Here is a 19,502-nt window from a genome sequence, read left to right on the forward strand (position 1 = left end):
TTCTCTAGCTATGTTTTGGATTTTATTTATATTGTTCTATCCAAGTGTTTTTTATTTTAAATAAAATTTATTGGAATACCTTGAGTTTCAAGAAAACATACCTCTCTTTCAGACCAGTTTTGCTTTCACTGCATGCATGTCGTCTCTTTCAAAAGTTTCACTACACTCGCTCGCAGCCTCTCAGTTATGTTGTTTCCTCTTGTCGCTTTGTAGACAAAAGCGTTGAATACGTTTTTTTTTTACTTTCAATTACTTACAAGTGATGGTTGACAAAAAAACTTACAAGTGATGACGAATATGTTGTGTTTATTTTATTTAAAAAGTGGAATCATTCTTGGCAATGGCAAAGAAGTCCAACCAAAAAGATCATCAAAGAAGAGACTTTCAAGTTTAAGCATCTGTTTTGTTTTTTTGTTCTTTATCATTAGAACACACAAAAAGAGACAGGTCTCAGCTTTGTTGTTGAATTGCTGAAACAACTTCACCGATACACTTAAACTTTCTCCTTTCCTTGAGAAGCATCTTCCCAAACTCCAGCGCTTTTCTCTCACAAACCGCCCGTTGTTTATCATCTTTGATCGATTCAAAGTCTTCCACATGTGCCACACCCACAATTCTCCTAATCAAATACCAAAACCAAAAGAGTAAACTATCAGCAAGATATTCAAAATCCACAAAGAAATCTATGCGGTTTGCATTCATTCTCTCTCACCTAATCATCTTTGCAGCGCCGAATCCGAGTGAGTCATGAAACAAATTCCTCATGTACTTCTCTTGAACAAGCTGCATAACCTCGGTATTGTTATAGATATCTGCAAGGTATGCTTCTCCAGGACCATCTTTGTTTTGATCCCACAGCGCAATGAACCTTTTGTTAAACATATTCCAAGTCTGCTCAATGGTCCTCAAGATCCATTGCTTGTATTCCTGCATTATAGTAGAGTTAAGTTGTTTTCATTTAAACCAATATACTTGTAACAGTGCAAATGATAATTCTGAATATATATTGCTTACTTTTCTATCATTTCCCTCAGTAGCATGCCCATCTTGTGCAAAGAAAGCCAGTATCAAGTTGCCAAGATAAGCTCCAATGTCGAAACCCATTGGTCCGTAAAAAGAAAACTCAGGATCTATAACTTGAGTTGAGTCTTGTGTAACCATGACAGAGCCAGTGTGAAGATCACCATGTATTAGAGCTTGAGCTCTTTCACAGAACCTAACAACAGAATGAAGTATTAGATTGTAATGGAAATCCTCTGGAAAATGGTAGCCAAAAAAAAAAAAACATACATTGATTTAAGCTCTGCGATTTCGAGCTTCAAGGCGCTATCTTCACGCACAGCCTTAGCATCATCATCAAGATAAGGTGAAGTCCAACGATTAAACGTAGAAACTCTATACGGGTCAGAGAACACTACTTGCTCCGTTAACCGGCATAACTCCACATTACCACAAAACTCGGTTACTACAAAAAAAAAACACAAAGTAAGGTTGTCTGAGAATCAATCTCGAGTTCAGGCAACACCCAGAAGCATGTTGTAGTAAGTTTGGAACCTGCTCTTTTGTGCTCTGTGGTATCATGATAGAGGAGCGAAGTGAAGAAGAGGGTTTTGGCCATGTAATCAGCCATGTGTTCTGCAAGGAAAGGGTACTGGATTCCAGCAACGAGTCCTTTGCGGAGGATGATGTGAGGAGGCTCCAGATACCTCATTCCAATCAAAGCCATGGTCCTGTCAAAATGGTAGACTTCAGGAACATGATCAGGAGACAAAGCTCCGTGCTTTCTCAGAGTTGTAGCTTCAAAGTAAGCTCTTTCTTTCGTCATTGGCCAAGACTCCCCAATACAACGTATATACGGAAGCGCCTACTTAGATACATGGAGATAGATAAAAGAACACAAATTAATCAACAACTTGAGTTAGTTGAAAGATCAAAGCTTGTTTCATCATCTCTATAGATGGAAGTAACGGCAGAGAAAGGTGCAACCTTTTACTAGACAAAGTGAATCACTTTCGAGTTACAATCTCTTCACGATTAAGACAAAAAGGTACAAACTTTCAGACAACAGAGACAGACAAAAGTGAACCACTTTCGAGTTACAATCTCTTCACGATTAAGACAAAAAGGTACAAACTTTCAGACAAGTGAATCATTTACGAGTTACAAAATTAAGACAAAGGTATCAACTTTCAGACAGCAGAGACATATATGATTGCTGACTGGACAGAGAAGGCTTTGATCTCGAATACCCATCATCGAAAAACTCGATTCGATTTACAAAAGATAAACCCTAATTCCTGATACTTTCCAGAGTAGGGAAGTGATAACGAATCTGTTATGGTTTAGATGAGACAAAGAAAGAACCTGTTTGATGACGAGTGAGCCAGTGGATCCGATGACGATGAAAACGAAGTTGAGATTGCCATCTCCAACTTCCTTGATAACCAGATCATCGTACTTGTCTCCGAGCCTGGAGGAGAGGGCAGGCGTTGCCTTTATGTACTGTATTAGAGATTTCTCGTTCAACGGCTTGAACTCATCGAACGACATCTCTTTTACTCTCAGCTTCAGTTTCAAGCAAGTGTGGAGAGATAAGTGGAGAGATTTTTGCGAGTTTTTAAAGGTTCGGTTTTTTTTTCAAAGATTCTCTATTTGTTTTTGGCTTCACATCTGCAGTCAGTAAGTACATCATCACATTAGGAGTGAGTGACCGACCAACGAGACGGCAATACTCACGCACGCCTTTCAAGAACCGTTGATTAAACCAATTAATTTTTACTTGGTTTTTCTATCCGGTTGTTTTCAATCAACCCAAGTCCAAGTTCATTTTTGGTTCGGTTTGATGTGCACACATGGTTTAGTATCAGTTCAATCTTCTCTTTTCTTTGGGCAACCTTCAATCTTTTCTATATAAATTCTTTAAGTAGGAGTGGACGTTCGGATAGACATTCGGATTTGGTTCCGGTCTATTCGGGTTTTGGATTCTCGGAGTTAAAGATATCTATAAATTTTTGTTCTAGTTCGCTTCAGTCTTTACGGGTTCGGTTTGGTTCGGATAATCTATTTAAATTATTTTAAAAAATTAAAAATTAATATATAATTTAAAGCTTTCAAAAATTAAAAATTAAAATAATATATTACATATAAATTTGAATAATATATGATAAAATACCTAAACTTAACATATAAGTTGGTTTAACTTGAATATTTAGATAGAAATCAATAAATCTTTCAAGTATTTTTGGTGTTTTGATTATTGTTAGCTATTTTAGACATTTACTTTTGACTATTTGTATATATTTTCATGTATTTTGGACAACCACAACATATCTTTTATATTTTGAATATTTTATATATTAAATCTAACATAGTTAATACTGTATATTGAAGTACATAAATCTATTTTGGATACATTCAGGTACCCGAAATATTTCAGATACATTCGAATACCCGAAATATTTCGGTTCGGGTCGGGTTCAATTCCGGTTCTCTAAATACCAAAACTTTAAACACGTTTGAATATTTAACGGTTCATATTCAGTACTATTTTTTCGGATCGGATTCAGTTCGGTTCGGTTCATTTTCTTGGATTCGGATTTTATTGCCGAGTTCTAGTCTTAAAGTTTTCTATCCGTAGTGTTTGTGGGTGCTATCGGCAAAACCAATTAAGCTTTTAGGATAAATATTTTTCATTCCAACACATTTTGATTTTGGCATATGAATACATTTCACTCTCGCAATCCGGTCATTTTAAAAAGGAAAATTATCAGATTTTTTTTTGAAGAAGTATAGATGCAATCTATATTTATATTGTCCACGTTAGATGCCACATCAAAAATTCGATGTTTCAGGAGCCGACATGTGTCCTTCTTCTCTAAATACTCTGCGTTTCATTTATTTTGTGTCGATTCCGTCTTGTTTCATCTCTTTGTTCTTCTGTGCGGCTGCGATATCGGAGGAGATTCTAGGGTTTTCGATCCAGATGATTCCTCTTCTTTCTAACTTCTAAGGAATCAACCAGTGTCAACTATTTTTTTTACCCATGGGCTTTATGATCTTTATCGTCCAAATCCATTTGGGCTAATATACATTATTTGTGAGTCAACTCAACCCTAGCATCCAGCAGCCATGATATCTTGTGAATTTACATGTTTTTAACTTCTTATTCTTGCATGGTTTGGTCATTTAGAGTATCATTTAGGCACATTTAGGTTGCATATCATTGCATTTGTACATATCAGGTGTTGGAGAGCACCATGGATGAGTTAGAAGACCATTGGAGGGATTTTGAGTCCAAAGAGTGAAAGATGAACACGGATGAAGGCCTTAAAGATCTCTTCTGAAGCTCAAAATTTGTGGAGACACTGGAAATTGAGTTAGCTTTACAATGGAGGTGGTTTCAAGTCGTTTGGAGCTGTATTGAGGGATTTATGATCAAAATACTACACACATATCAATATGACATTCCTAGCGGCCAGGCGTAGCGGCAAAATATGGTCGCTACATAAGATAGAGCTGAGGCGCCTAAGTACCGTAGCGGGAGTGTGTAGCGGGTTAGAGAGACCGCTATAGTTGAAGCGCTTTCTGTAGCGGTCTTCCGTAGCGGCATAATGAGGTCGCTATGAGTTCAAGAATGCGAAAAAATCGTCTAAGTGTCCTAGCGGCCACCCGTAGCGGGCATTTCAGGTCGCTACAGGCGTAGTGACCTCTTGTAGCGACCTTTTATGGTCACTACGGAGAAAAATATCTGTTTTTATGGGTCAACCCCAGCTCGAGTTTTAGTAATATATAACTACTTTTCAGACAATAATGGGGGATCTATCTACTTTTTTATGAAGAACACAAGAACTCTTGAGAGAGAAAGCTTGAATCTTTAGTTTCTTTTCTTCTTATTCTCTTGAATTTGCTTGTTTAATCCTTGTTTATCTTTATTCTCTGTTGTATCTACTTGAATATGCTTCAATCTATTATGAGATTAAGTGTTTTCATGGAGATTAGTGAGTAGTTTCCTTAAGAATTCATGGGTTAGGGAGATTAGAGTAACTTAGTGAAGATCTATGGTGTTATTGTATTAGATCCTTGTATGAACTTGCTTGTTGAGTATTTTTAATGCTTGTTTAGTCTTGATCACTCTAAACCTGATTTCTAAACACTTCTCATCAGACATGATTAGATGAAGTGTTTGAATCAACTCAACTAAGCTCTAGTGAGATTAGCCAAGGACACTTGATGTTAAAATTGCTAGATAGTTATTAAACTTGAACTTAAAGATTGCTTGATTGAATTAAGCCAAAGACATTTGATGTTTAATGATTTCTAAGCAAATGGACATTTACCTAGACATAGGACTTGTCTAAAATTGTGTTTAGACTTAAGAGATTACTTTGATTGAAAGCTTGTCACCTAGATTGGATCTTAGTTACTTGAAGTCAATTCCCTTAGCCCATGGATTCACTTGTTTATATTTCTAGGATATTAGTTTGTTACAAATCATCTATCTTCTTGTTTGCTTAGATTAGGAAGGTTTGTGTATTCTTGGTGTTATAAGTCTCTAGTTCTCTGTGGATTCGATCCTAAAATGCTACAATGACATACCATTCGATTGTGGTATTGTTGGCACATTAGGTTAATTGGTGTGTGCTTAAACGCGTAATCAATTTGGCGCCGTTGCCGGGGAACTAAGTAGATTTGTCATTAGGATTTCAAACTTTCTTGAGACTAAGTTTTATTTTCATATGTTTTATTTTGCTTTGTTTGGTTACTAATTCCCTTTCAAGTGATTGCTCTTTTGCAAGATACATCCACAAGAGAGGAAGATCATGTCTCTTGACTTGGAATCAATGCTCAAGGCTATTTTAGAGAGTCAAGAAAGGGTGATATCTAGAAGCTCCACATCTTGTGAAAGAGCTTATGAACCAACCACCTCATTGGAGTATCAACCACACGGAGACTTTGGTCAAGGACACCAATATAGATATGGTGAGAGACACCAACCTTGGGATTTAGAGTATGAAGAAGAAGAAGATAACTTCCCCCAAGACTCAAATGAAGAAGACATCACCAACATGCTTGAGAAGTTGTTGGAGAATCAAGAAAGGGGAAGGATTGAGATGGAAAGGCAACTTGATTCTCTTTCTAACAAGATAGATGCTAATGGCAAAGCTCTTAGCTCAAGGTTGGATAGAGTTGTAGCACATGTGAAGTCTTTCAACAACAACATCTCTCACATGATCGAAGACCAAGAAGAAAGCGCCACTCCTCTTCACAACGCCAACACTTATGAAGCACATACCACATACGTGGAATGTGATTTTGAAGAGGAAGCTCAGCTTGAGGATGATTTTCAACATGAAGCTGAAGAGCCTATATACGAGTCTAAATCACTCTCTGAATGCATGGTAGATGAGAATCTTATTATAAGATCTGAAGAACAAACCAAGACTATGACATTCATGAGTCATTATGCAAACATCGATGAAGAAGAAGTAGGCTTTGTTGAGAACACTCTTGAAGATCTGGGTGATGAGAATTTGGTTGTTGAATGCGTTGAGGAGACAAAAGAGAGCTTGGTTTTTATAAACGAGCTCTTGAGTGAAGAAGAAACGCGTGTGATCCCTGTAGCCAAGGAAGAAGCAAAGGGTGAAGAGTCTGTGGAGAATCAAATGAATTACATCAAAGAATCCTCCGAAGAGGTACAAGAAGAAGAGTCTCCAGTAGAAAAGCCCTTTCAGAATCACTTTGGTATTCTCTCCACCAAAGAACTTAAACGTGATGATCCAAGGAAGATACCATTTGAGGAAATCAGGATGAACGAATTCAGGGGATGGTTCTACGACGAGTATGATCCTGGTGATCATGGTTGTCTCGATAAGGCCTTCTGTGGGCCACCTCTTGCCTGAAAAGGCTCTGCAGTCAAGCTTAAAGACTTAAAACAAGCGCACTTGGGAGGCAGTCCACTGTTATCTTTCAAAGGTCAATCAAAATCGCTAGAGGTCAAACGACGATGCTTTCTCTGTCTACCCTCCTCTGAACCAGCCAATAACTCCAAGTAAGTGTCAATCAACCTTGTACATATTTAGTTTTCATGTTTATCTTAGATCTCTTCTTTGAGCTTACTCTCACACAAGGGACTGTGTGAAGTAAGTTTGGGGGAGAGTCTACTATCTCACATTGTGTTTTGTTTTGTTTACTTGTCATGAGTCTCATGCATTGCATTGCATAGAAAATTTCAAAAAATAAAAAAAAAAAAAAAAAAAAAAAAAAAAAATTAAAAAAAGAGTTGTGTGTTTTGAATTATGCATAGGGAGCCATGATTGAAATTGCCATGAAAAGAACATATCTACAAGCATCTCTTGAGCCTTGAAAACTCTTTTTGAAACATGTTGCTCATATGATATTGACATTGTTCTTGAAACCAATTACAAACTGAACTTGGGCATAATGAATTTAATCTCTCTTGCATATGGGCACTTGCATACTTGATCATGGATTTCATACACATTTGGGTTATCTTATTCCATGTATTATCCTTTGATTAACCCAAATGGCACTCCCTTACCCTTGAACCCTTGCCATTCTTTGAAACCAATATTGATTTGTTGAGTGAGGTCTCTTATTGATAGCTTGTTATGTGCAAAATCTTGAGAGTATTGGGAGCGACATATGTTTGTTCTCATCTATTGCTAGCATAAGATCCTCATTTGAACTAGCATCTAGGATGGTGAGTGAGTTTTTGTGTTTTTAAGTTGTTATATCTTGGGTTTGAGAGAAGAAAAAAAAAAAAAAAGATCAAAGAGTGTCAATAAGAAAAGAAAACCAATAGGAACCAAGAAAATAAAAGAAGAAAAACTCTTAAGTGTGTCAATTAGAATTCCCCAAAGTAAAAAAAAAATGAATGAAAGATCATAATGGGGAAAGAAAAAGAGTGTCAAGTTCTTAGTTGGTTGATCATGTAAATAAAAAATAAAAAAAGAGAGAGTTCACTTGGTGAGAAATGTGAGTGAAGTGTATATACTTGGGTTTTGAAATATAAAAGATGGGTAGAATTTGTAATCACTTAGGAAGAAGAGTAGAATGATGTGAATGAGCTATGTATGCATGAATTGCTCCTAGTCTTAGATAAATTTTGCATAATGATCATGCTCCTTGTTCTTGAGTGATTACCACCATTAAAAAGATTGTATTTGAACCTTTCTTTTCATTCATAAAAGACCATTAATCTACCAAGCCAAGTGATTGAGATCATGTGCCCATTTGTGAGAATCCACCTTGTGTGTGTGTGTGTGAATGAATGTGAGAATTGGTTGAAATTACTTGTTGATTGATGAGCACTGCACTTTGTATAAAGAAATAAAAAGAGTTTGATAGGCATTGAGAAGCTAGACTGATAAAAGAATGACCAATGATTGTTTGCTATGATCATTTGGAATGTTGTAGAAGAGCTAGGATGTGTGTCTTTTGGATATGAGCTCCCTTTTTCAAACTTCTTCCTTCTTAGGACTTGAAAGTTTACTTGAGGACAAGTAAAGGACTAGTGTGGGGGAGTTGATATCTTGTGAATTTACATGTTTTTAACTTCTTATTCTTGCATGGTTTGGTCATTTAGAGTATCATTTAGGCACATTTAGGTTGCATATCATTGCATTTGTACATATCAGGTGTTGGAGAGCACCATGGATGAGTTAGAAGACCATTGGAGGGATTTTGAATCCAAAGAGTGAAAGATGAACACGGATGAAGGCCTTAAATATCTCTTCTGAAGCTCAAAATTTGTGGAGACACTGGAAATTGAGTTAGCTTTACAATGGAGGTGGTTTCAAGTCGTTTGGAGCTGTATTGAGGGATTTATGATCAAAATACTACACACATATCAATATGACATTCCTAGCGGCCAGGCGTAGCGGCAAAATATGGTCGCTACATAAGATAGAGCTGAGGCGCCTAAGTACCGTAGCGGGAGTGTGTAGCGGGTTAGAGAGACCGCTATAGTTGAAGCGCTTTCTGTAGCGGTCTTCCGTAGCGGCATAATGAGGTCGCTATGAGTTCAAGAATGCGAAAAAATCGTCTAAGTGTCCTAGCGGCCACCCGTAGCGGGCATTTCAGGTCGCTACAGGCGTAGTGACCTCTTGTAGCGACCTTTTATGGTCACTACGGAGAAAAATATCTGTTTTTATGGGTCAACCCCAGCTCGAGTTTTAGTAATATATAACTACTTTTCAGACAATAATGGGGGATCTATCTACTTTTTTATGAAGAACACAAGAACTCTTGAGAGAGAAAGCTTGAATCTTTAGTTTCTTTTCTTCTTATTCTCTTGAATTTGCTTGTTTAATCCTTGTTTATCTTTATTCTCTGTTGTGTCTACTTGAATATGCTTCAATCTATTATGAGATTAAGTGTTTTCATGGAGATTAGTGAGTAGTTTCCTTAAGAATTCATGGGTTAGGGAGATTAGAGTAACTTAGTGAAGATCTATGGTGTTATTGTATTAGATCCTTGTATGAACTTGCTTGTTGAGTATTTTTAATGCTTGTTTAGTCTTGATCACTCTAAACCTGATTTCTAAACACTTCTCATCAGACATGATTAGATGAAGTGTTTGAATCAACTCAACTAAGCTCTAGTGAGATTAGCCAAGGACACTTGATGTTAAAATTGCTAGATAGTTATTAAACTTGAACTTAAAGATTGCTTGATTGAATTAAGCCAAAGACATTTGATGTTTAATGATTTCTAAGCAAATGGACATTTACCTAGACATAGGACTTGTCTAAAATTGTGTTTAGACTTAAGAGATTACTTTGATTGAAAGCTTGTCACCTAGATTGGATCTTAGTTACTTGAAGTCAATTCCCTTAGCCCATGGATTCACTTGTTTATATTTCTAGGATATTAGTTTGTTACAAATCATCTATCTTCTTGTTTGCTTAGATTAGGAAGGTTTGTGTATTCTTGGTGTTATAAGTCTCTAGTTCTCTGTGGATTCGATCCTAAAATGCTACAATGACATACCATTCGATTGTGGTATTGTTGGCACATTAGGTTAATTGGTGTGTGCTTAAACGCGTAATCAAGCCACCGTCCTCTTCGATCCCTTGCTTCCCCTCATCACAAAGCTTTAACTTTAACACCGCCATTCGAGTTAACATCCACATATTCCATGGATTACAAGAACGTGATATGCATCTCCTTGCCACAACAAATCGTTAGGAGATGGTAGCAAACACGCTATGGCGAATCATATCGACGCGTCGAGCCTCAAGCGCAAAGAAAATTGCGCAATGGAGGCTGTGGCTGTGGCGGAGGGAATAAGAAGACAGAGAGTAGTCTTTCGACCGTTGTACCAGTGGAACGTTTACGACAATTAAGGAGGAGCAACAGTTGTTCTAGAGTGACTGGTCGGCGGCAAGCAGATCCACGCGATGATGGTTAAAGACGTTCCGTGTCATGAGAGGTCTGGATTAGTGATTCATTTTTTGGTGTCGAATCATTTGAATTGGGCTCGACGTTGATCAGGATTAGCGAGAAGATTGGAGATTAGTGGAAACTAAAAGAGAAGAAAGGATATGTAGGATTATCACAAGAGATGATGCTACCATCAAATGGCTCTTTGGAAGTGATAGAAAGCTCTGCTAATTCGGGTCAACTCAAGAAACAGAATCTGGTAGTGCGACTGGCTAAATTCAGTCAATAAAAGTGAATCAATGTCAAAGTGTTCATCTCAATTATGGATATGATCTATCGCAGTGGTGAGTCTAATGAAAGTTGTTGGAGGACGGTTGAGAAGTGGTGCCATTGTAATGGCGACTGATGGCCATAACGGCATATTGAGTCACCAGGAAGGGGTGTGCTCATAGCATGGATACGGTGGTTTTATGAATCGTCACTAACCGCTCTTTAACTCTCCCTTCCAACTACAGCACGATTTCGCTTTCTATTAAACTACTTCATCTGGAGGCAGTGTTTCTCTCCTATACAAAGGTGGGTGAGGCCTTTACCATTAATCATCATCTTTACATTCGTTACTACTCTCGATATAGATTTACTTTTCAGTGTAATGGTGATTTCATATGTGTTTCTCTCTGGCCATTGTTCTTCCACCGTGCAACTGTTCTGATTCTGGTAAGCAAGGACATTAATCGTGGTGGCGAGTTAATGTCTGAACCTTACACGGAGGCTTAATTACAAACACCAGCAATGTGCTCTTAAATTCTTGGATTACGTATTCATGATGCTTGCGATTTATAACCAGGCTGTTACTATATTGCGAACAAGTAGTTAAGTACCTAACACTTCTGAACTTCTTCCTTTGTACCATTCTTGCTTAATTACTCTGGCCTTATTATCTCAGAGCAGATGGTCATTCTTGATGAAGTTCATTTATGTATATTATGCACAGTGTTTGCTTGGAAAAGTGTGATTTGTTTTTGTATATATAAAACTTAAATTTAGGGTAATGGAAAGGGATGAACGCCGTCCTGCTTTTATTACATTTCACGTTCTACTATGTTCTCCATTAGCGAGACTGAGAGGGAGTTGTTTAAGTATGATTTTTCTTGGAATGTTTGAATATGATTTTTTTCTGTAGATATAAAAGAAAATAGTACAAACAAAACAAATCGTTGGTTCATTCTACTTTTGCTTATTTTTGTGCACATGTCTTCCTGCAGCAGCATAAAATTGCAAATACATGATTTCTCATTCATGTAAGATGACATGACCAGTATTAACAACAATACTATGTGTTAACAGTATTATCAATGTTCAAGCAAAGATGCTATGCAATCAGATTTTTGGGGTTTAAAAAATACCTGCAAAAGAACTTATGTTTCGTAATGTTTCTATAGAAACTCTGATCAATGTTCAAATTAAATATGAGTTCATATATAAAATAATGTAAGAGAATGAATAAAACTAGATAACTTCAAATTAAACAAATAAATCAACAACCACCATCAAAATAAAAACATAATAAAATTTCAAATAAACAATATTATTAATCGTAAAGAAAAAATTAGTTAATTGTAATGAAAATGAAACTGAATAAAGAATAACGATCAATAAAATAATGATTCATATTCTTATAGAACAAAACATTAAAAAAAAACAAATATTAAAAAAAAAATCAAAAAATATTTATTCTAACTAGCTAAATTATTTTTAAATTATCATCCCATCCGTAGGGCGGACCCTGGCCCTAGTACGTTTTAAAATTGAGTTCTAACAAGCCGAAAAGTGTTGTGATATAGCTTAGTCAATACTCTGTAAATTGTGTTAGCCATCATAATAGAAGAAATAAAAAGAGGATCAAGAAAAAAAGTAGTTGGTGAAGAAAACAAAGATTGTAGCATAACCGATGTTTGTGTATGTAAGTTTTGGGTAGATTTGGAAAGCCGAATCGCGACTTTGATGTTTAGTAATTGTGATTGTTCAATGTTTTTTTTAAATAAAGACTAGTGGTTTTCCCGGGCTACGCCCGGGTTTTTTTATATAAATTTTAGTTTAATTTAATCTATTATATTACTTTTTGCATATTTATCATTAGAGTACAAAAGCTAATAATATTAAAATATATACTATATTACTTAAAATTTATATGTAGTTGATTTTTTTAAAAAAATAATTAAAAACTGTGAATTATTGTTTTTATAAGTTTTATTAATGCTTTAGATGTACTTTTAAAATAATTTTATTTTCCTATTCCGATAATTTTTATTGTTTAGAACTTATTGGTTCAATTAAATTAAATCTTTTTATTGGTCCGAGAAATATTTTTGTATATAGACTGTAATTTTACTTGTGGTCACTGTTTTGTTGTGAAGAGAAAAAAAATGATTTAAAAGATAATAGATGATAAAATTAAAATTTTGAAATTAATGTATGATGTTTTAATTTTTTATTTTCAGTAAAAAGAATAATAATTTATTTGAAAATAATTTATTTTCATTTTAAAATTGTAATTTTATTTTTATTTTTCAGATTTTCTATATTGCATTTCACCATATTGTAGAAGATAAATATAGTCTTGGTGGATTTAGCTAAATGGCTTATTGTTTAACAATTTGGATTATGTATATTTTTTTAATTATTTTGTTTGTTTGTTGTTGATTTGCTAAATAGTTTTTTGTTTATGTGAAAGTTCATAAGTATTTTTATTTGTGAGGTATATGGTAGTTGCTCGATTGTGAATTATATTCTTAGCATATGAAAGTGAAAATGGGCTTCAAATGAAATAGACGAATTTAGTCATTTACTTATAATAATAGCAATGGTTGTATCTCTTAGTAATCTACTAATCTTGTTTGGATGGCAGAATATTGTAAATTTAATTGTTTGTAGAGCGGTGAGGTAACAGTCCAGTACTTATGGATGAGCGAGCCACTTATTGGTAACTACCTCATAACATTGAGTTTATAGGTTTGTTATATTTTCATGTATAATTTTATTCTATAGATGTCTCATACAATAAGTTATTATATCTGTGAGACGTACTGAAAACACACATTAAACCAAAATCTTTATACGTGTACTTTTGGGTGTTTCCAGTGACATGGGAATGTAGACAAATGAGGGAAAAGTTACAGAAAAATTGCAGGAACGTATTCGATGTTTGCTAACATTTGAAGCCATTAACTTAATGGCAATAAGGAAGATGTTTTGTAAATGCATATTGTTCTTCTCGTGAAAAAGCTTGTCAACACAAACCTCTGAATCTGTAGAGATACATAGTGAAATAAAATAACAACAGTCGTTTGTCTCAAACATTTGCAGGATGTTTCAGACACTCATTATTACTTTTTTGCCAATATCAAAAAATATTTATAATAATACATTTTGTTTGCTAATAACTTAACATATTTTTCTATAATTTCATTTATTATATCTTAAAAATACTTTTTATAAAACATAGACAAACTGACTTTAGAATTCTTTGAATTTAAAAACCTTATTTATCAAATTCAGAAATAATTTAATTATTAAATAACTCTAATAAAATCCAAAGCATAGAGGTTCATGATTCTTTTAGTTAAACAAAACACATATATTTAAAAAAATAAGTGGGTCAGATGACCCCTATCCTTGCTGTGTAGCTCTGAACATGTACATAATAGGTCTTTAAAATGTATGTAGATGACCCCTATCCTTGGATTGACAACGAATTGGCGCTTCCAATGAATAATTTATATCTCCAAGTTCTGTCTTGTAGTTTTCCGAGCACCCCTTAGCTTTATCATTGTTCTCCTCCCAGCCTAGCATATCCAAATTCTCTTCCTTAATGGTTTTTCTTGTCACAATCAAATGCTCTTGATTGCAATGGCTATAACCTTCAGCATAAGCAAAATTTTCTCTTGAATATAATTCCACATCTTTGTTTGTCTTAGGGTCATTACAAAGCTCAGAATCACCAAACCTTACTTTTGTCTACTAAAGACTTAATTTTTAGTCATTTGTCTTCTTATATCAAATCTTCTTACTAACATTTGTTTGAGTTTGAGCTACATTTCACAGAACCTTTCTCACCGAATAAGAACTTCTTCTAGACCGACACGTCTTGATCGACCCATATGTCCTTCACGACATGATAAGTGTTCTCCTTGCAACAAACTACAATGTCACGTAAGTCACATGCCTTTTCCATATAAAATACCAGATCAAGTGTCTCAGCAGAACCACTGTTAGTATTGATGTAATGAACTCGTAGCTTCTTTCCAGCCTCATTAGAATCTCCAGAAGAATGGTTCCCGAAAATCTCTTTGCAGCTCTCTACCGCATGATTACTGTCTGAAAGTTGAAAACCCCTAGATCCAAAAACATGCATAAACTAATCCCCATCAAATACAGCTTTAAATATAAAAATCAGAAAACAGCTAAAAATTCAACTACTAAAGTTATTTGAAAGATAATTTTGCTTACCTGCTCTCATCCTTGTAAGAGAGTAAATTATGCATAAAGAGAAATCAATACACAAGAGCTATATCTTCAAGCACCAGCCAGAAAACCAATCTACATGTGCAAGAGAAAAATATATATATCAAATAGGTTCACAAAAAAAAAGGGTGAACAAAAAAGAAGAGAACGCAGTAACGTAATCAATCAATTCTTTTACGAAGTCATAGAAAGAAGAAAAGAGACAAAAAGGATAAAGCTTTGAACTTTATTTGCAAAAATTTTGATTAAAAAAATCAACGTGTCGCAAATTTTCAGAATAATATCAATAAAAATAGAAATTTGCAGGGCAGAAGAATCTAGAATTTACGGAATCCCAAAGGAAAAATGTCAAGGGTTAACGGTTTCTGCAATTTCGGAAAAGGTTGTTTACTCCGTGAAGTTTGTTTGTTTTAGAGATATACAATTAGGCAGATTGCGAAACGATGAGATGTGGCGAAGAATCCCTAGATAGTGCATATATAGCTGAATGAAACTGCCGATGAAGGTAAGGAAGATGAATGGATGAGAAAGTAGTGGGCTGTTTTGAATGACAACATTAATATCAATTACTTAATCCCTGGAAGGGGAATAAAAGCTGAACGTCGGCTGTTTTGCATTGGTCTCTGGCGGATTCGAGCGGACAATGAACATCTGCTAATGGGTCATATAATGATACAAACTAAATTTTGTTATGGGCCAACTAAATCACAGAAGGCCAATTAAACGACAACAAAGAAAAATGAAAGTGTCCACGTGGCATTTTTTCCCCTATGAAAAGAGAAAAAAAACCAACTTTATCGTATAAGATGCTGTTTTTAATCTTTGTTTTTTTACGTTTTATCTACGTCTCATTGCTTTTGGTTTGACAGGAAACACGTACTGGACGTTGTTTGCTACTTTTTCGTGTTAAAAGATGTTTGGCAAATATTTTAAGACGTTAAAGAAGAAATAAATTTAAACCCTCCAAAAGAAAATTTCACTTCAACATCCCATAGGACAGTTCTTGCCAATAGATTGGTCAAAGAAAATAAAATAAAATTTCCGAAAGAGTCACTAGACAACAATGTTCTAAGAAGCTATATCTTCTCTTATTCTTTGTTTTTTTCTTTTGATAATAATGGGTTTTAAAGTGCAAAGTCCAAACTTATCTCTGCATGCACATCGATAAAACTGAAGATTCATCCAATGACCTGAAAATGAATTCAACCCGAAGCAGCCATTTATAATTCAAGGAGATGAAAAATATAAGGCCAGTTCATTAGCAGCTTGCTTGAAAATATCCCCTACTCCAAATCCATCTCCCAGTAACTGATTCTCATAACTCGGACTTACCTGTTTCAATACAAAAGAACCATTGTTATAAAAAAAATAGTATCACCACATATCATATGATAAAAAATGATATATGTAATATTATACCTGTGCTTGGATCACGTAGGTGCTCCGGTAAACATTAGAGGAGACATTAGCAAACACGACTTCAATGTTGTACTTCTCAAACAAGTAACAAATATTAGAGAAAACTCCTGATTTGTCTTTTGGGCAACAAATATTGAAGAAAGCTTCATTCCCACAGATATTCAGCACGACGTTACGTGAGGACCAAATATCGAAAGCATCGGTCGGGTCATTACAAGGGTAAGGCAGGTTTGTGATGGAAGAAGATATCTGATCGGCCAAGAAAGCTTCACGAGAGTAACAATCTGCTGGGGCGGCACCTACGGGAAGGATTTGGGAATGGTGTGAGATTGGTGTGAGCAGAGTTGTAGGAGAAGTAGTTGTGTTTGAAGCAGAAGAATATTGAAGTTTCTCGAGCTTTTTCATTTGGAGCTTTTGCAAAGTTTGTTCAAGGGATTTGATGGAGCTCACTGCTTCGTCTACAATTGTTGATTTGTCAGCCTATGGATCATAGGTTAAAATATATTAGAATATGTATATGATTTTACATAACGTAAGATATCCGACACACTAACATCCACGAAAATTAATTATCAAAAGACGGGAAAAACTGGGACAAAGACAAATAAGAAAAAGGAATCTAAAGCTTTGACAGCTTTGCCAAAATCTCACCAAACTTAAGTGACATATATCAGATATATTTATTTTATATAAATTTAAAGAAATGTAACTTAACCTGAAAAGAAACAAGAACCTGCAGTTGAATAAATCGAAGTCTAAAATATAATAGTCCGGTAGAGAAGAAACAAAAGATTGATGGGAACCATATGTAATACCGTGCAAAAACTCATAGATGGTCGATGGAGTTAAAAAGATTAATGTATTTTACAATTTTTAAATAATTTTTAATATCTAAATTTAAATTATAAAAAAATATTTTCTTATAAAAAATAAGCTGATGGATAAAATTGTTAAAACAATATATAAGTTTTATTTTTATTTTTAATTAAATTCTAATAAAAATATTAATCATCGTAAATAATTGAATTTCATAACATCCCCGAGACTATATTTGCGAAGTGATTTATACACATGTGGTCACTACAATCATTCTCGCTGAAAAAAAGATGACATGGCACTTAAAATAGATGACATGGTTTTAGAAAATAGTGACATTGCATCATATTAATTGTGAGATGTAAAATTTCCTTATAAAAATTTAAATTTTTTTGCAGAGATTTTAAATATGGTAATAAAAATAACTCATATATCATCATTAATGTCAATTTTCTATATAAATATTTATTTATCGTAAACTATTAAATATATTAATAATTCATATATCACAATTAAAATAATAATATATATGTATATATGTATCTCACATTAATAAAAATAAACTAAATAAAGTAACACTAATCCAAAAAAAAATTGAATAGTTAAATATTTAAACATTATTTAAATTTATCCGTTCATCTTCATCATTTAAATTAACAAAAATATTTTTCTGTTTAACTAAAACAAACAAAGTCTCTAATTTATTAGAATTTATATTTATATGTAAATATATATATATGCATATATTTAAAATTAGATGGGAAGATATATATATATATATATATATATATATATTTAAAATAAATAATCATTAAACACAATAATATAATCAAAACTATTTTTATAAAATCTAATTTTATCTTTATTAAAAAAATAAATCAAATCAAATTTAAATAATTATACCAAATCAAAAAGAATAAGATTACAAAAGTATATTTATGATTTCTTATAACTATTGAAGTTAAAATATAAATTAATAATGTTGAAATATAAATCAAAATTTTCTTTTGAAATAAAAAATGTTATGTTAAAAATTACTATTTCTGCTCATGGCGCAGAAAAACTCATAGTTAAAAATTAAAATGTGAGCTGAGACATTGGTGTCTCTTATGATATTTTTTTAAAACACAGAGTTTTAGTTAAACGATACTTTCTAAACATTTAAAAAAAAATATAAAAAGAATTTCAGTCATGAAAGAAAAAATAAGGCAATTCTGGGTTAAAATGTTTGTGGCTTAAAAAAATAGAATAGTTAGAATCACAATAATTTTGAATATATAAACTAACTATTTAAATAAGTGTAGAAAAGTTTAAATAAAAGTTTAACTAGAAAATATGGTAACTAGTAGTATTATGTAAAGATGATTTTTAGTAATTAGAGCCTGGAAATTTTTAAAAACATGGGGACTACTTAATGAAAATTCCTTTTTCATTCAATCTACTTATACACACGGCTCCAACCGTATGTTAATTAATGATGATATAACAGCAGACAGCAAATAAAAAGAATAATATCGTCTACAGGTTCCGATTGGTAGTAAAGGAATGAAGAAATAAATCGATCGCATGCACTATATCAAATATGCATGTTCTTGTTACCAAATCGTGTATACCTTAGGAGGAAGCTGGGGAAGCAAAGCATGTAGTTTAGAGAACATGTCCCTCATTTTCTTCCTCCTTTCTCTCTCGGTCCATATATGTATTTCATGATCAGGTGAGTCTTCAACATGATTTTTTCCATTTCTTTTCGTCCTTTTCTTTCCTTTTGCACCCTTCTTATCCATCGAGATCGGATTTTCTAACAGAAGAGAAGGTTGCGGTAGAGGTAGTTGCTTGTCGATTCTTCTACAACCGCCTCCAGAATCATCAGAATTGGATATGCCCCACATAAAATCCTCTTGAGCATTAGTCATATTGAATTGGATGCTCATTTTACCTCTTTTGCTTTGGTGTATTTATGGTGCTTTTATGAATGTCTTATATAAAGAGAGAAAGAATTGAAGCGTTCAAAGATGGTGAAAGAAAGAAAACTAAGAGACCATATATATAAAAAGTTAAGTGAATTCATAGGAAAACCCCAAAATACAATCATAACACGAGGGCGTTACTGAGAACTTAAAATCAAAAATTATATACGTTAAAAACGTTTATCTTTTTTGCCTTTTTACGAAGTTATTAAGAAAAAACGTATTAAAATTATTTACAGCTAAAATATTTTTATATCGATTAAATGACTATCATAATCAAATACGTGTTTTTATTAATTTGTTTTTAAAATGGTATAATTTATTTGTATACAACCATACCAATTCAAAATAAATTAATCCAATTTAATAAGT

The 19,502-nt window shown here is 33.8% G+C and overlaps 2 protein-coding genes across 2 annotated transcripts; both read right to left on the bottom strand.

Moving 5' to 3' along the window:
* Window positions 1-286: 286 nt before the first annotated feature.
* LOC106347747 (methylthioribose kinase) lies at window positions 287-2,711 on the bottom strand. Its single transcript, XM_013787339.3, has 6 exons — window positions 2,365-2,711; window positions 1,555-1,864; window positions 1,291-1,465; window positions 1,015-1,216; window positions 713-927; window positions 287-619 (listed from the first exon to the last, which is right to left on the bottom strand). The coding sequence occupies exons 1-6, from the start codon at window positions 2,548-2,550 to the stop codon at window positions 451-453; spliced, it is 1,257 nt and encodes a 418-aa protein (XP_013642793.1). The 5' UTR covers window positions 2,551-2,711; the 3' UTR covers window positions 287-450.
* A 13,178-nt stretch (window positions 2,712-15,889) lies between these two features.
* LOC106351785 (transcription factor bHLH95-like) lies at window positions 15,890-19,186 on the bottom strand. The gene is made up of 3 exons (XM_013791527.3): window positions 18,777-19,186; window positions 16,348-16,827; window positions 15,890-16,260 (listed from the first exon to the last, which is right to left on the bottom strand). The coding sequence occupies exons 1-3, from the start codon at window positions 19,092-19,094 to the stop codon at window positions 16,156-16,158; spliced, it is 903 nt and encodes a 300-aa protein (XP_013646981.2). The 5' UTR covers window positions 19,095-19,186; the 3' UTR covers window positions 15,890-16,155.
* Window positions 19,187-19,502: the final 316 nt, after the last annotated feature.

This window comes from Brassica napus, chromosome C6 (genome assembly GCF_020379485.1).
Source record: "Brassica napus cultivar Da-Ae chromosome C6, Da-Ae, whole genome shotgun sequence".
Classification (NCBI taxonomy): domain Eukaryota; kingdom Viridiplantae; phylum Streptophyta; class Magnoliopsida; order Brassicales; family Brassicaceae; genus Brassica; species Brassica napus.

Coding starts and splice junctions, on each gene's coding strand:
- LOC106347747 (XM_013787339.3), bottom strand. CDS start 2,550: ATGTCGTTCGATGAGTTCAAGCCGTTGAACGAGAAATCTCTAATACAG. Junction 1,865..2,364: donor GCTCACTCGTCATCAAACAG/GTTCTTTCTTTG, acceptor GTATCTAAGTAG/GCGCTTCCGTATATACGTTG. Junction 1,217..1,290: donor ATCGCAGAGCTTAAATCAAT/GTATGTTTTTTT, acceptor TTCTGTTGTTAG/GTTCTGTGAAAGAGCTCAAG.
- LOC106351785 (XM_013791527.3), bottom strand. CDS start 19,094: ATGAGCATCCAATTCAATATGACTAATGCTCAAGAGGATTTTATGTGG. Junction 16,828..18,776: donor TTCCCCAGCTTCCTCCTAAG/GTATACACGATT, acceptor TATGATCCATAG/GCTGACAAATCAACAATTGT. Junction 16,261..16,347: donor CCTACGTGATCCAAGCACAG/GTATAATATTAC, acceptor GTATTGAAACAG/GTAAGTCCGAGTTATGAGAA.